Here is a 14,562-nt window from a genome sequence, read left to right on the forward strand (position 1 = left end):
TCCAGTACCATCTAAGGCAACTCCTGGGTCTGCACCTTTCAATCCAATGGGCAAGGGTCTCCTAAGGGTCTGTAGCACTACCTGTGCCAAGCCCAGGTGATGTTGCAGATGCCATAAGTGATGTAGGGCAGCTTTCAGACATTACGGTGAAATTAAGCTCTCTCTAGGCTTTATTGCCAAAAATAGAAACTTAAAGTTCAAACTTGGGGACATTTGGCTCGCTTCACTTGCCTGATCTTAATTGTCTGTTGCTTTTGGCATGTCTTGGGCTATCTGAGACATCTTCCTGGAGCTGCCAGACATGACACAGATCTGCAGGAGATCCATGGCAGTTCAGGGAGAGCACCTGGAGGACAGGCAGGATCCTCCAGATTGAAATGCCTACAGGGCATTGATATGCCTCTTTGTGGTTCTGTGGGCACCGACATTTTTGTGTTTGAGTCTGTGAGCTGAAACCCACTCCTTGTAATCAGTGAAGCCTGTGTGGCAAGTCTGTAGCTTTGTGGAGGCTTTGGATACCTTGGTCATATGCAGATTTGTCTGACTAGAGGTGGCTTGTTTCCACCAGACTGGTGCACAGGCACAAGGACACTGGGGGCTCTCAGAAGCCTTGGGCTCTGCAGGTAGAAGCCAATTTACACATGAGCTATGGATCTGGCACATCTCAGACTTGTTTGAGTTACTTTTTATATATGTCTGGGATGCCTGTGCATGGAGAGAAGTCAGGAGAGGTGATGTGGTACTGCCAGCAATGAGGCATGTGAACTTGGCCGTGGCTTAGGAGGAGTAGTCTCATCAGTCTAGTACTGACTCTTTGCTGGAAGCCAAACCTTCACCCAAGTTCAATGTGCTGTTTATCAAAGAAATGCCAATATCCCAACTCCCCTGTTTACAAGGAAACCTGGTGTCTAACTCGCCCTGTACATCAAGGCCTCTGTGTGCATCAGTCCTTAAATTATGCTAGGAGATAGGGTTAGACCCCCTGGTTTTGAGTATGAAAGAGCTGCCACTTGGTAGTAGAACAGTTTTAGTTGACTTCTATGAGTTGGGTTGTCATGAGCAAAGCCCACTGGCATAGCTAAATGTGACCTTGGTTTGGATATATTGCCTACCTGTGCAGAGGAAAGGGATTGTTCTGCAAAAGAGAGGACTTCTGCGTTTCATCCCAAAAGGTGAAAATTCCAAGCCATGGAGCAGCAATGGGTTATTAACACCAGACTTTCTTCTCTAGTTCATAAAATGGCCTGTAGGGGTTAATAGCACGTATGCCCTCATGGAGAAGGTAAGAGTGACTAAGATGTCCACAAATTTCTTATTTTTTCCTATATAAGCCAAAAGAAAGGGCTCTTGCTTGAACCAGGAGAAACAGGCAACACAGCTTGACAAACAAACTTATCTCAAGGGCTCTTTAATAAGAATGTTTATAATTTATTTCTGGAAAATATGCTGAGTCCGGTATGCTGAGAGCCCTCTGTGGTGTTTGACCTGTGTCATTTGAAGCAAGGTGTGGGTGTATGTTTGGGGGGGATGTTATGTCTGGGGTGTCACAGTATGCTACTTGCCTCCCAGAACCTTCCCATAGGAAACATTCTTTTGTTGTTTGTAGATGTGTTCATTTAGAACTGCTGTAGAAAAATAGACATCTCTGGAAGGTGATTTATATCATCTCAGCTTTATGCTTTATATAAATAGGATGAATATATGTGCTCAACTCCCTCCTTTGCCTATAAAGGGTCTTCAGGGGCTGGTTTGGAGATGTCTGGTCTGTGAGGGTCGAAGCTGGATGGTTTGAATGTCTCCTAAGTAGTAGCAGTTGTTTACCATGCACCATCTCTCAGACATCAGTAACCCCATGGATGCTCTTTGTCTTCCCCATGTTTGAAGCCAGATGCTGTCTTTTGGCCACCTTTCTTCATGTTACATGTGGACTCCTGGAAGGAAACTGGCTCCCTGTCCCAGTGATGCTCGTCTGAGAAATGGGCTCATGGCAGTTTGAGTGTACATGTTTTACTGACATCTACCACACAGCAGGGCATGGGTTAAATGGCACCAAATCAGACGGCATCTCTTGTTCCAAAGAACATGGCTTCTGTCCTACAAGGACAAGATGTATATATTTCTTCCCTACCTCTCCCCAGTTGCATTTCAGCCTATGGTACGGAATACCATCCCATCAGAACTGCAGAACGGTTGGAAAAACATCCAAACACAGATTAAAATTAATGCTTTTTTTTTTTTTTTTTTTTAATTTTCATTATAAAGTTAACACATCTATCAAACTTAACTGGTAACAAAAAACAGTTACAAGACATTGCTAGTGTGCTGTCAGTAGAGAATAGGGTAAAAGCCAATGAGGTCACAAGCACAACAGCAGAGCAACAACACTGTCCCGATGAGTTATTTCCGCAAATATATTCTCTTACTAATATATACATTTATTCATAAAATAAATAATCATAAAAAAATCATCAGACTTAACAAAATACTGAGGAAAAAAAAAGGTGACAATCCTACTTTGTACAATAGCTTTGGAATTTCAGGTTGTATCATACATGCATTCTGTACAAAGGGGTGCTCAGGTGGGGTAAGGGCAGGGGCAGGTTGGGGAAGGGTTACAGACAGTGATGTAGCTCTGAACAGGGAGATGTAATCAGGCAGACAGTCTGTGGGAAGGGAAAGCAACAGCGAAAAACCCACCCGCAAGAAGATACTTGTCCTTGACTTCTGGACAAGCATGTTTCGTACCACGGGGAAATCCCCTGTGCTACTACAGGGTTGTGTTTTATGCCTTCCACACTGCTAGTGGGCTTGTCAGACAGTCCAAAGCAATGAGAGGTCCTGTTTGGGCAGGTTTTGGCCTGGGAGTGACAGAAATGATGCTGTAAGAGACAGAGATAGAGTGGGTCTCCACCAAGATGAAGAGGCGTAAGACTGAGCTGCAGTCAGTAGAGGACAGGCAGGCAGTGGGGCAACTGAGTCTGGAGGAATGCTTATCAGTGGGAATGGAGGCTTCAGTGGGGAGGATTTGATCACAAACAGGAGGATTTGGGAGGTTTTGGGAGCCTGCCTCAGGAAGGCTTGGGCCTCTTGTGCTTTGCAAGTGGCAGCAGTGGGTGGCAAGTGCGTCAGGAAGGGTCCCTGACAAAACAGTGCCTTCCCTCAAAAACACGGGTGATACTCAGCTGCTTACTAGCCTATGTAGCAGATGTGCCTTCAGGCTTTTTGGTAGAGTGGAATGAGTAGTGAGAAATAAATAAATACTAATAAATAAGAAGAAACTTGGAAAAATAAAAGAAAATGAAAAAAGCATCTCCTCACACCTTCTCCACTCTCTACTTTCATGCAGAGCTGTCCAAGACCTCCCTTGGTCCACAGAACATGTATAAAAAGAGCAAGGTCTGCAGAGACAAAGTTAGGTGGAGAAGATGTTTGTGACTGTTGTGTCTCAGGAGCTTTCTCTATTTGGATGGTATTCACATAACAGCAAGATTTTGCCTGTAGATGACTTGGTGGGACTTGTCCATATTCATTATGTGCTCACCAAGAGGAACAGCAGAGATGCTCCCTTGGGGTCAAACCCATCACATACCAGTCAGTAAGTTGGTTTCAAATAATCATTCCTCCAGAATACATCCACCCTCCCTTTGATATGCTTGTAAGTCTGGCATTATGGAAATGATGCCTCCTGATTTATGTCAGTCTAAGGGAGAGCAGAACTGGGCCCACAGACAGATTTCCATCTTAGTGTCTCCAAAGACACAAGAGTTAGGCACCTGGAGTGGGGTCCAGCTCAGAGATTAAGACACACAATTGTAGATGCCTGCAAGCATGTGTCTCTGTGTGAGTTAGATGTCTAAACACCAGTATTTGATGGAAATTGTCAGCACAATCGGTGGGGCCTAAAGAATGGTTCACCTTGCCCTATAGTGGACACTTAGACTTGGCCAGATGAACTGCTTGCTAGCCTCCACTGCCAATTGACTAGGAGATCAACTGAGCTGATCATGCACAGGCATCTAGTGCCATCTGGGATGCCCTGGGGTTTCTGAGACATCTGCATGTGGCTGGCAGATATGCCACAGGACTTAAAGGGAGGCCACACTCTTCCAGAGCAGCTGCTAGAAGCCAGCGGGGTACCCTGGGGCATCCCAAATGACTCTAGATGCCTATCTTCAATGATTCAATTCAACCCTAGACGCTATGTTTAGGCAAATGCATCCCATCATCATTGCTTGTATGGAAGTTCAAGCATCGACCTCACTTGTAGGTGCCTACATTAAAGCATCTCACTTTGTGTCCTGAATCCCAACCCCTGGTGCCTGGGAGTTAGATATAATGGCCTCATGTTCGTTCTTGAGAAAATCTCTCCCTCCAAGGTGGAGACGCATCAAAGACACCTCTGGAAACTGCAGGGAAGTGGGAGCAGAATGACTTGCCCAAGCCCACACAGCCACCATCAACATCAGGAATGAGGGCTAAACACCCATTTCTCACAAAGGAAGCAAAGGAGTCTCTGTTTCCAACCCAATGGACACATCTACACCTAGCAGTGGCTAACAGAGACCTGAGGCAGCAGGGTCCTGTCCCCTGGCTGAGCAGTGATGAAGTGCAGATCAGCAGCTTTTGTTGGAGCACACAGGAGAGGGCAGGGAACGTGAGCACTGGGAGTTAAGACATGAAGAAAAACGATTGAGCAAAAAGCAAGATGGATCCCACTGCTGCTGTTCCGTGAGATAAGGGAAATCTAGAAGAAAGACTTTCACATACTAAGAAGTCCCTACTATAACAGCCAAGTTTCATCTTGGAGGGAAAGTGGAGAACAGAAGAAATACAGCGATGAAGAGATGGGACCTCCTCCCACCCAGCCCACTTTCTCTCCCATCCTCTAACACTCTCTCTACAGCTTTTCCCAAATATCTGCCTGAACACACGACTGACAGACCTGAGCGAACACCTCAGTGTGCCACTGAGAGCAGAGCATCGCCTTCTCAGCAGCCTCAGTTCTCTGCAGGTCTCTGGCAGAACCAGGAGTCATTTTCTGATGGGAAGCTGATACTGTTTGTCAGTTCTAACCAGGCACAATGGCTGGTGTCTGCAGGGAAATTTGATTTGCTGCATTTTTTTGTGGCCTTATATATCTTCCTGAAGCTTATCATTAAGGCATCAAGGGAAGGCTGGGGTAATTTCCATAGCACAGGACCCAGAACTAGATTCAAAACTCCCAGCTCCTGCTGTGTGCTCAAACTGTAACCCAGAATATCCCCTGGAACACCAAAACACAGATTTTCTGCACTGAAACCTCCCCTTGAAGCTAAAAAGTGACCCAGAGCTCATAGAATGAGGAAGTGTTTCTTCTGTATTTGAAATTAGGGGTGGGGAAAGTACAAGCATATGAACACACATGACAAATGCATTACAATCCATGGACATTTCTATAGCAATAGAACTGAATGCACTGAAAACACCCAAAATATTTCAGATTGAATTCCAGACAAAATTTCTTTATGAGGATTAGCTAACACAGAAATCCTGCAGTGCCCAGCTAAGATTACAGCATTTCTGTTTGTGGGGCTGATATAACTGGTGCAAACTCAGAGATTTCTGCACCAGATTGCATTTTGTGACATGGCTGTCCCTGCAGTGCTCTCCCAAGATTAAATCCTGACTGCTTTGGTTGTGCAAATAAAGCCCCTTGTAAGCAGTGGAGACAATTCTGGAGACTTCAAAAATATTTTGGAGAAGACTGTCAGTGCAATACATCAGGAGTCCAGTAATAGAAAAGTCATGCATTCCCCTCCCCGCATTTTTCTTTTCTCTGAGAAAGAGAAATCCCCTAAACCAAGACAACAAAAAGCTCCTAAACCTTCCATTTCTTTCACAGAAAGAAAAGAGGTGAGGCCAAATTCACCCCTCGCATATAACTCTGTTGACTTCAATGAGGTTGAATGCGGAACTGATGGGCCAATCAAACCCATCTGTTCAGCTAAAGGAAAAGTTGGATAGCAGCATGTAAGATGAATTAAATTATGTTCCTTTTTATTTTCATTTTTTACATCTGTGTTACTTGGCTGGATGATACCCTTTCCCTTTTCCCTGGTACTGCCAGGCACATCCCTGATAAAAACCATCTGCTTGAGGACAAACCTCACCACACGTGAAGAATAAAGGAAAAGGGTACCATGGAAAATGGAGTTTGAGCTGGAAATCAATGATCTTTTCCTTTTGTGGAAACTGTCACAAACTAATGTGGAGGGGAAATTTTTACAGAAACCCACTGCCAGGCAATTGAACAATTCAACTGTCTACAATAGGCATCTCGTGTCCTTTTTGGTACCCAATGGTCTCTAACGTATCTGCCCAGATTTAGTACAAATGACACAGGACTGTGGGAGTCCTATGGCATTGAAGCAACAGCTGCATCCCAATGGGATATTTTAGGGCACCTCAAATGTCACTAGATGCTTGTATTATTGAGTGTAGCCCAAAGTCCTCTATGTGAGGAAGGCCCTACTGTTCTGAAAGACCTGGAGAATCTGAGGCAGAAGGCAGCTTTGGGTTGTATTTAGACCATTCCCTAAATGAGGCCCATCGTAGGCGCGATGATAGACGGGGAGAGACAGCACCTCACTCCTCATTGACTTGGTCTTTGAGATCATTGCAATGGGAATCCTGACATGAGACACCAAGAGTAGACAGTGGAGTGGCATCTTAGCTTTTCAAACACATTCCCAGAATTTATGTGCATAAACTAGCAACGCCCCAAGTGAATTCTCCAAAGCCATGGAGCCAGATGCAGGCCTAGCACGTGTACTCAGCAGTCCCTTGCTTCCAGACTCCCAGCAGGCTCTCCCTTTCCCCTCCACATAGTTAGGCAGAGACAGACCCGGAACTAGGACCCTCAGATGCACCTGGGGTCATTAGCTGAATTCACACAGGTATTTTTCATAGACTTCTCTAGCAGCTGCTCCATCCCTTACACTATACAACCCCTTACTATTAGTTGATGACTAATTACATAATAACACCTAAAAAATATGCATAGGTTTTGTTAAAAAATCCCTCGAATGGGCTGGAAGTCTCCGAGCACTGAGCTCCTTCAAAACCCCAGTTTTGAATGGAGTACAGTTTCCAGCCAATTTCAGCTGATAATCAGATTGTAGCTTCACCTCTTTGACTCATGGTGGACTTCACATCATCAGACTGTACCCAGTCTGAAAGTTCATCATCTAGTATGAGCTCATCAGCTAAAGCTGGAGGAAAGACAGAGGTTCATCCAGAAGGCAATTTACCAAACCTAGCTTAGATACCATCCTAGGCTATGATGAATCACCTTCTGCACTTATTTGTGTCTTGCCATTGATCCTAGTAGAAAAGTAGAGTAGAAGTAAATTCTACTGCTGCAGTCAAAATCTATTTGTTCACCTTAAGAAGCAATTGCTCAGGAGATGCCTAGCTATTTTTGTTGTTTCCATGCTTCTCAAAGAGCTTCACATGCTAGTGATATTGAGCTTGGTTCTGGTGAAAATGCAGAAATTGTGAATGTTAGCCTGCTGTGGATGGGTTGAGGTTAAAATTCAACTCCCCCATGCAAAGAAGTCAAATCCTTCAACCCATTTCTTCACTGGCATGTTGTAAAACAAGGAGTTTGAAATCACTCTGTTTAAAGATATCAGGGTAAAATCAGCGGGTGTGGTCCTGCTGAAGTCAATGGACCGAGACAGAACATGATCTGCAGTGATCTGCATCCTCACTCTTGGGGCAGAAATCTCTGACACAAGTCCTTGGCATGACACGTCTAACATCTCTCACTGCAACTGCTATCACTACGTTATATTAAGTAAACCAGACTTAACTTCCTTTGTCTATTTTTTTTTCAATTAATGCCTTCTACCTTGTATGTTTTTTCCTTTAGTGTTTTCTTTCTTGACAGTTTGTGTTTGAATATTGGTTACTGTGGTAATTTCCCCCTGCAGTGGCCTCCTTCTCTATTTGCTACAATGATCAGATTTTCCTTTTTCCCAAGACAGTATTATAAAAATCAGCCATACTTCTATTCATTGGTTCATCTTTGTCTCTATTTTTAGTGACCTATTGCTTTTCATCAGCTGATTTGTGACCATCCACTGCAAGCAATGTTTACGCATACAGATCAATCGTTTTCCTCCCTATTTCTTTCTTTGTCTCTCTTGATCTTTCCTTCTCTCCTTCCCTCCCTCCCGTATCTCTCCCCTCATTTCATTACAGCTTTTTTGCAGAGAGTTAACCGAAGTGCCTCCACCAATACACAAAACTTCCTCATGTCCTTGGGCACAGCCCTGAGACATAGGGTGATGCATAAACTGTACCAGCCTAGGAGTAGTCCTGAGAGACGCCATGACTCATGGAGTCAACCCTTGGAGGCATCATTTCCCCTGCTTTCTCTCTGATGGGATTAAGTTCTATTTGCTCCCTGTCTCTTCTGCATAGTCTCTCTTTCTCTTTCTGTTCTGGGAATAAGCTGACATGCTGGGAGAGAAGAGCCCTCTGATTTCACTGCACAGATATCCAGGTGTGAACTAGCTAACAACCATGATTACATTGCCTTACTCTTCATGAAAAGACTCTTATGGGTCACTGGGAGTTAGACCACAACCCATCTCCCTCCCTGAATGAAAGGAAAGAAAAAAATGCCAATCCTTAGTCCTTTTCCCAAAATAGGAACTCAAGGGTATGAGTGAGTCAAAGAGTTCATAGGGCAACTGAATCGGAGGCTAAATAGACTACGATTCCATGCTCGATTCACCACTCATTTATGCTGGTATTGACCAGGAATAACTCAAGCAAAGAGCAGAATTACAGTGCTGTAAATACCAAGGAGATGGGCTGAGATTCAGGCCTGATACCCACATGGCTGAAGGAAGCCCTGATGCCTGCAGAAGAAGTGAGAGGTGTTTCTGTAAACTGGCAGTCCTGATCTGATACCCGAAGTAGAGCAGCGTGCAAAGAAGGGCAGTTGGAAGTGAAGAGTGGAGACGGGGCAGCACTGCACAGTTGGGATTTGGCTCCGTGTCCAACCTCTGGGCTCATTCAGAGTCTGGATTCCATGCATTTTAACCTGGGCCACTTTTAGATACGGGAATGGCTGTAGAAATTAGGCGAGGAACCAAATTTGTCTAGAGTCTGAAACTGCTCCAACTTGCGGGGGGAGAGGGTTGGCTCACGTAAATTACTGGGTGACAAACAGTCCTTCAGAGTCATGTTCCTGACAGACTTGTGGTCTAAGGGTTTTGCTAAGTGCCCGGGGGAAGCCTGTATGGGGTGCAGAGAGTGGATGGACTAAGTGCACTTTCCACTGTTGGTGATGGTGTTCTGTAATGGAGTGGGAGAGATAAACACTTTCCCTCTCCTCCTCTACTGGAACGAGCTGGGGTGCTCAGGAGTCAGATATCCCACCCCCAGCTGCACTTCAGCCCGAGGAGAATCACCCTGCACCTCTTGTTTTTTCCGAGGAAGACTCGTTGGCTGAGCCACAGCTGGAGCACCATGTCCATCATGGGACTGTCTCCTCAATGCACAGACCAAGTCCTCTTCACTTCACTTATCAGGCACTGAAATTTTTTGTACCATGCACATCACCTGTGTGCCAATAGGGCATTTGCAGGAAACCATCGGCAGTCCTCTCTCTTTCTCTCCTTTTCCCTTCTTTTCTCCCTCCCTCCCACTCTATAGGTGTCACTGCATCCTGTGTCAAATCTGGCAGAAGCTACTATGCTAAAAAGTTCATGCGAAGAGCCTGTCCACTCTACAGCTCTATAATATATTTGTAGACTTCTCTGGTTCCAGGGCAAAAGCAAAGGAAAATGTGCATTTAAAAAAAAAAATCATTAACTTATCTGCTTTTATTTCTTTTGCTGCTGTTGTTGTTGCTCATATTATGCACAGAGTCTGGCCATTTGGGTATGTAGATAAATCTCAGAAAGTTTAGTGCTGCTGGCCAACACAGCCTCTCCCTGGCTGAGGGAAAAGGAGATATATAGGAAGATGCAAGTCTTTCAAAGGACACTTAATCACACAAGTCACTTCAAGTGGGCAAGAGCAGAACAATCCATGCTTTTGCTGATGCTCTTCTTTCCAGATCTGTGTCGTCAGCTAGTTAAAAAGCCACTGTCTCCTACAGGATGCATCATTGTGGCATAACTTGTGTGACTGCCAGATGTACCTCGGGATAGCCCAGAAGTCATTAGACCTATTCTATCCAACCAGTTTTAGCCTTTATTTTTTATTTTTTATTCTTTTAATATCAAAAAGTAGACTTCTCTCATGTCTGCAACCTCAGAGGAAGTAGGCTCGAATCCGTTTCTCCACTTGGAGCCCAGCAAAGGGTTTTGCCCACTTTATTTGCACGTGTGGACATCGTAGACTCGTATGCACTCCTGGCAGCGGACATAGCAGCACCAGTGAAAGATACAGTGGCACTTCTCTTTCCGTTTCTCAGTCCTCGTGTTGTGCCCGCGGCCGCAGCACAAAAGGTCGCAACCATCAATCCCGTGGGAAGTGACATTACAGATCCTGTCACGGGTCCCGAAGGAACCTGTCTCAGGGTTGGGCTCACAAAAGTTTGGAGAGTTTTCGTAGTAAACCAGGTCCTTCTCAGTTGGAGCCTTGAAGAAATTGTATTTGGGCCTGAGGGTCTCGACCCAGCCACGGGATTCCCGGTGTTTTTCCACCACCATTTCAGATGCACTATCGTACTTGTCCTTGAGGTAGTCACCGATGACCCTGAAGTCTGGCTGAGACCACCAGCAGGTCTTCACTTCGCAGCTGCCTGAGAGGCCGTGACATTTGCACTTCAGATGCATGAGCTCAATGATAGACTGGAAAAGAGAAGGAGAGGAAAGGCAAAGAAGAGGGAAGACGTTAGCCTGTAATCAAAACACAAATCATTTTGCTATTTAGCCAGGATTTCCTAAAGAACTGGAGTGTTTTCATAGGTATATTTGCACACTTGTGAACAAGAACCACCTTATCCTTCAGTCAATGCACTGCACAGATACTGGGGTCTGAGGCAAATAAAAGTTTCACAACTTTATTATTTTCAGTAGCTATCTCTGATTCCCACCCCAACTTTAAGCATCTATTGAGTGCTTTCACTAAGGGCTGAAGTGATCTGTACACTCTAATTTTTATCTTATCAATGTTCATGTGTGAGTATTGCAGTATTGTCACCTAAGAATACAATTCAGATGCATCTAGGCAGAAAAGCAAAGAACAGAGAAACCTACTAAAACGAATATTTTCATAAGTGGAATATATAGCTATTCCACTGGAAATTAAATAAATGATAGATGGCCTGATCATCCAGCCCAGAGTTCCATCTTTTATGTATGTTTGCATGTTTACTTAAGCAAACAAGGTTCTAGCCTCTAGGCTATGTTCAGAAACCTGAAAAGTAATTTATTTTTTATTTTTAAGCCAAACGCACGATGTTTTTAAAAACATTTCAAAGAAAAATTAGGAGCACAACTTCTGATTTTGAAAGGCTCAGACTTCAACATAAAGAACTGTGCTAGAGTAGACGGAAAGGTGATTGTTGAGCTTAGAGGTTTGCTGTGTGCTCTCACCACTCATGAAATTATTCTAAAGGTTTTTAGAGGTGTTGCCCTCCAGTATTCTGAGGTGGGAGACAAGCCTTATGCAACTTACTTGATAATCTGCATTTTCAGGCTGATCAGCAAATTTCTGGGTACGTGAACAGACTAGTGCCAGCCTGAGTCCAAAAGATTTGCCATGAATCAGCACCTTGATGTTCACCAGGTGCTTTCCTGTGTTATTTACGGAGTATCACACGCCGCAAAGGAGGTTGTAATTAGTGATGAGAGAGAACCACAAAATGTATGGTTCATATAATCATGCTGAACTTAATCAAAGCTTCTGGCCTGGTGGTAGGGTTTGAGTTCATAACATGAAACATTGCCTATGGCTCAGGTTTAGCTGGAAACACTTGAGCATGGAGGCCTGGAACAGCTACCCCATGAGTGCTGGCATGGCGAGAATGACAAACATTATGCTTTATAAAACAAAGGATTTCAGATGGGACATTTGCTCCCTACTTTTTAAAATTTGTAAAACATCCAAGAATAACTCAATGTCAACTCTCTCTAGGCCTGAGATCACACGGATGTTTGTTCACAGCTCATTTTTTTTTCCAAGGACTCTCACTTTAAGGGAAATCCCTCCTTTCCACAGCTTCTCCACAGTCCTCTTTATCTCATTAGCTCTCCCAGTAACTACCACCAGCAATGCACCTTGAGGTACCTGGAATAATTTGGGCCAGTGCTTGAGGAAACCACATTACTTTTTATATTCTTCCTCACCGTGGACAATTTTTGTTTGTGGTGGTATCTTATTTTGAAAGATTGTACCCCCTATTTCAGACCAGCTGTCCTGTGGTGTGAGGTGGGGTAACTCCACAGGGGTTTGGCCACCTGAGGAGCTCCCAGCAAAGTCCTAGTAAGGACAGAGGTTTCCTAGCCCTGTGCAACTGTGCTTGATTTGCTATGTCTCATGGTACAGTTATGTGTTCTCCTAGGCATGTGTAAGGTCTGCTCTTGAGGGAACAAGACCACATTAACCTCTTTTGATTGCAGTGAGGTATTTTTTCTTCCACTGAAGGGTGGGCTAATTCAAATTTATTGCATGAGGAAAAAAAGCTGTTATCTTACAGGTGCTGTGGAATGGTATCCATTAGTAGGAGCTTTGCGATTTAATTTCACAAATTGTTTCCCATAGATTAAGTTCTTTAGGCATTTATAGGGTGTTCTTGAGACGAAAAAGACAATGCCCTGTTATTGGGATTTTCCCACCTTACAAAGAAAATTCACTGTTTGTGAGTCAATCACTGTGAGGAGGGCAAGACTTAGTACTTTCAGTTCCCTTATATAGTTTTTCAGTGTCTGTCTGAAGTGAAAACACACTAGTTGGCTTTGTGGTATGGTCAATGTTTAATCAGGAGGCACCAGAGTCACATTCTCATTCATTTTCTCTAAACACTCTCTGGGAAAGAGTGTTGAGAAGAAGGGTGGTGCGAAATGCTTTCCCGCTCTTCCTCACTTTCAAGTCTACAGGGCAGGATGGTGGTCCCAGGGGAAAGGACCCTAAACCACTGGGCTCTCTGCAAGGGCTCCTGCAGGATTGCACCCCGTGGACACCAGTGATTCATCCTTCTCCATCCTGACGGGACTTTCTAGACAATGTGTCCAGAGTGGTACAAATGCTGGGGACTTCTGGGGCACTAGCTGAGATGTCTGTAGATTTTATAGGTCCATAGTATAAAGCAAGGGGTCTGCAATTGTACATTTGGGTACAGAAATCTCACTTCAGGCAGCAAAGTCCTTTCATAGGTTGGCCTGGATGCACATCTCCTGCCTGACAGTTGCACTCAGACTTGGATTCATTTCCTAAACTCAAGAATCTAATGCCATTTGTGAGCCCTGTGGGTGTCCAAGGCATCAGATCAAAGGGGGCAGAAGACCTGCAGACCCACAGTCTTTCCCAGTAGTTACCCACAGACAAGCTGGATGCTTCAGAATACCTTTCTCAGGTTATATTTAAATGTCTTCACTTAACCAGCTGAATCTTTCCCATAAACTGTGGTTCATTTATCTTAACTACAGATGCCTACAGTGCAGACATCTCAGAGCTCTCCTGCCTGAAGCCAGGGGAGGGAGACAGGTATCATTCAGCTGAGCTGTTTCAAATGTCTGCTTTCAGCTGAGATGAAATTCCACCCTAGCACTGCCTGTTTTCATCCATTCACTGCAGAGATGTCTGTACAACTAACTCCAAGGTAGGCATTTACTCTGAGTGGATGAATTTACTTTTAGTTTCAATAGACCAGGCATAGAGAACCATTGACCACCTCTCTGAAAGAACTTTTGTGGGCCTCATGTCATCATGTAAACCAACCCAGATTTAGGTGTGATTATTGCCTCAGTTCCCTCTGGATGTTCGCTGCAGGTTTCTAATGTGGCAGGTAAGAAATCAGTAAAGGAGATCAAGAAAGTGAAAATAATAAATGTCCTTACGGTCCTTCCAGCTTCGTTGTTGTGCCTGTTCATGGCTGACCGAGCATCTGGTCTGTTCTCCCGGGCATCAGCAAACTCCCGAGACACCATGCTCCCAAACTCCACATCCTCGCTGCAGCCTCCCCATTTCCAGCCTTCCCCTGGGGAGCCTTTGTGGCGAGTGTCACAGCCGCAGATGGTGGCTGAGCCCTCAGCGCAGGATCTGGTCACTGCAAAAGCCACTCCAGCAGAGGCAATGGCATGGACAAAGGCTGATTCCCTGGTAGCTGTGAGAGACAGAAATCAAGGAATAGTGGTCAATGAAAGGGCTATGTGTGGCCGTGACCAGAGCTGTGAACACCTTCTCTTGAGGGCATAGCAGAAGGCCAGGAAACTCTCCTCTGTGGTCTAAACACATGGCTTTATGGAAATGAGCTCCTGTGCAGAGAGGACCAGGCTTGATGCAAGCTCACTGAGGTCAAACAATGCGTTTTTGACTAAGATCTTAGGATGGAGCCAT

The 14,562-nt window shown here is 44.7% G+C and overlaps 1 protein-coding gene across 2 annotated transcripts in view; it reads right to left on the reverse strand.

Annotated features, from left to right (window-relative positions):
• Positions 1-2,251: 2,251 nt before the first annotated feature.
• WNT3A (Wnt family member 3A) overlaps positions 2,252-14,562 on the reverse strand; it is a 93,767-nt gene continuing 81,456 nt past the window's right edge. For both annotated transcript variants that reach the window (XM_038175400.2, XM_072033912.1), the window contains exons 3-4: positions 14,064-14,329; positions 2,252-10,853 (exon numbers count right to left, since the gene is read on the reverse strand). In XM_038175400.2, the coding sequence (XP_038031328.1) occupies positions 10,374-10,853; positions 14,064-14,329 (746 nt within the window). In that variant the 3' untranslated portion in view covers positions 2,252-10,373. The remainder of the gene's footprint in view (positions 10,854-14,063; positions 14,330-14,562) is intronic.

The sequence above is a fragment of the Anas platyrhynchos genome, chromosome 2 (assembly GCF_047663525.1).
Source record: "Anas platyrhynchos isolate ZD024472 breed Pekin duck chromosome 2, IASCAAS_PekinDuck_T2T, whole genome shotgun sequence".
In the NCBI taxonomy this organism is placed as follows: domain Eukaryota; kingdom Metazoa; phylum Chordata; class Aves; order Anseriformes; family Anatidae; genus Anas; species Anas platyrhynchos.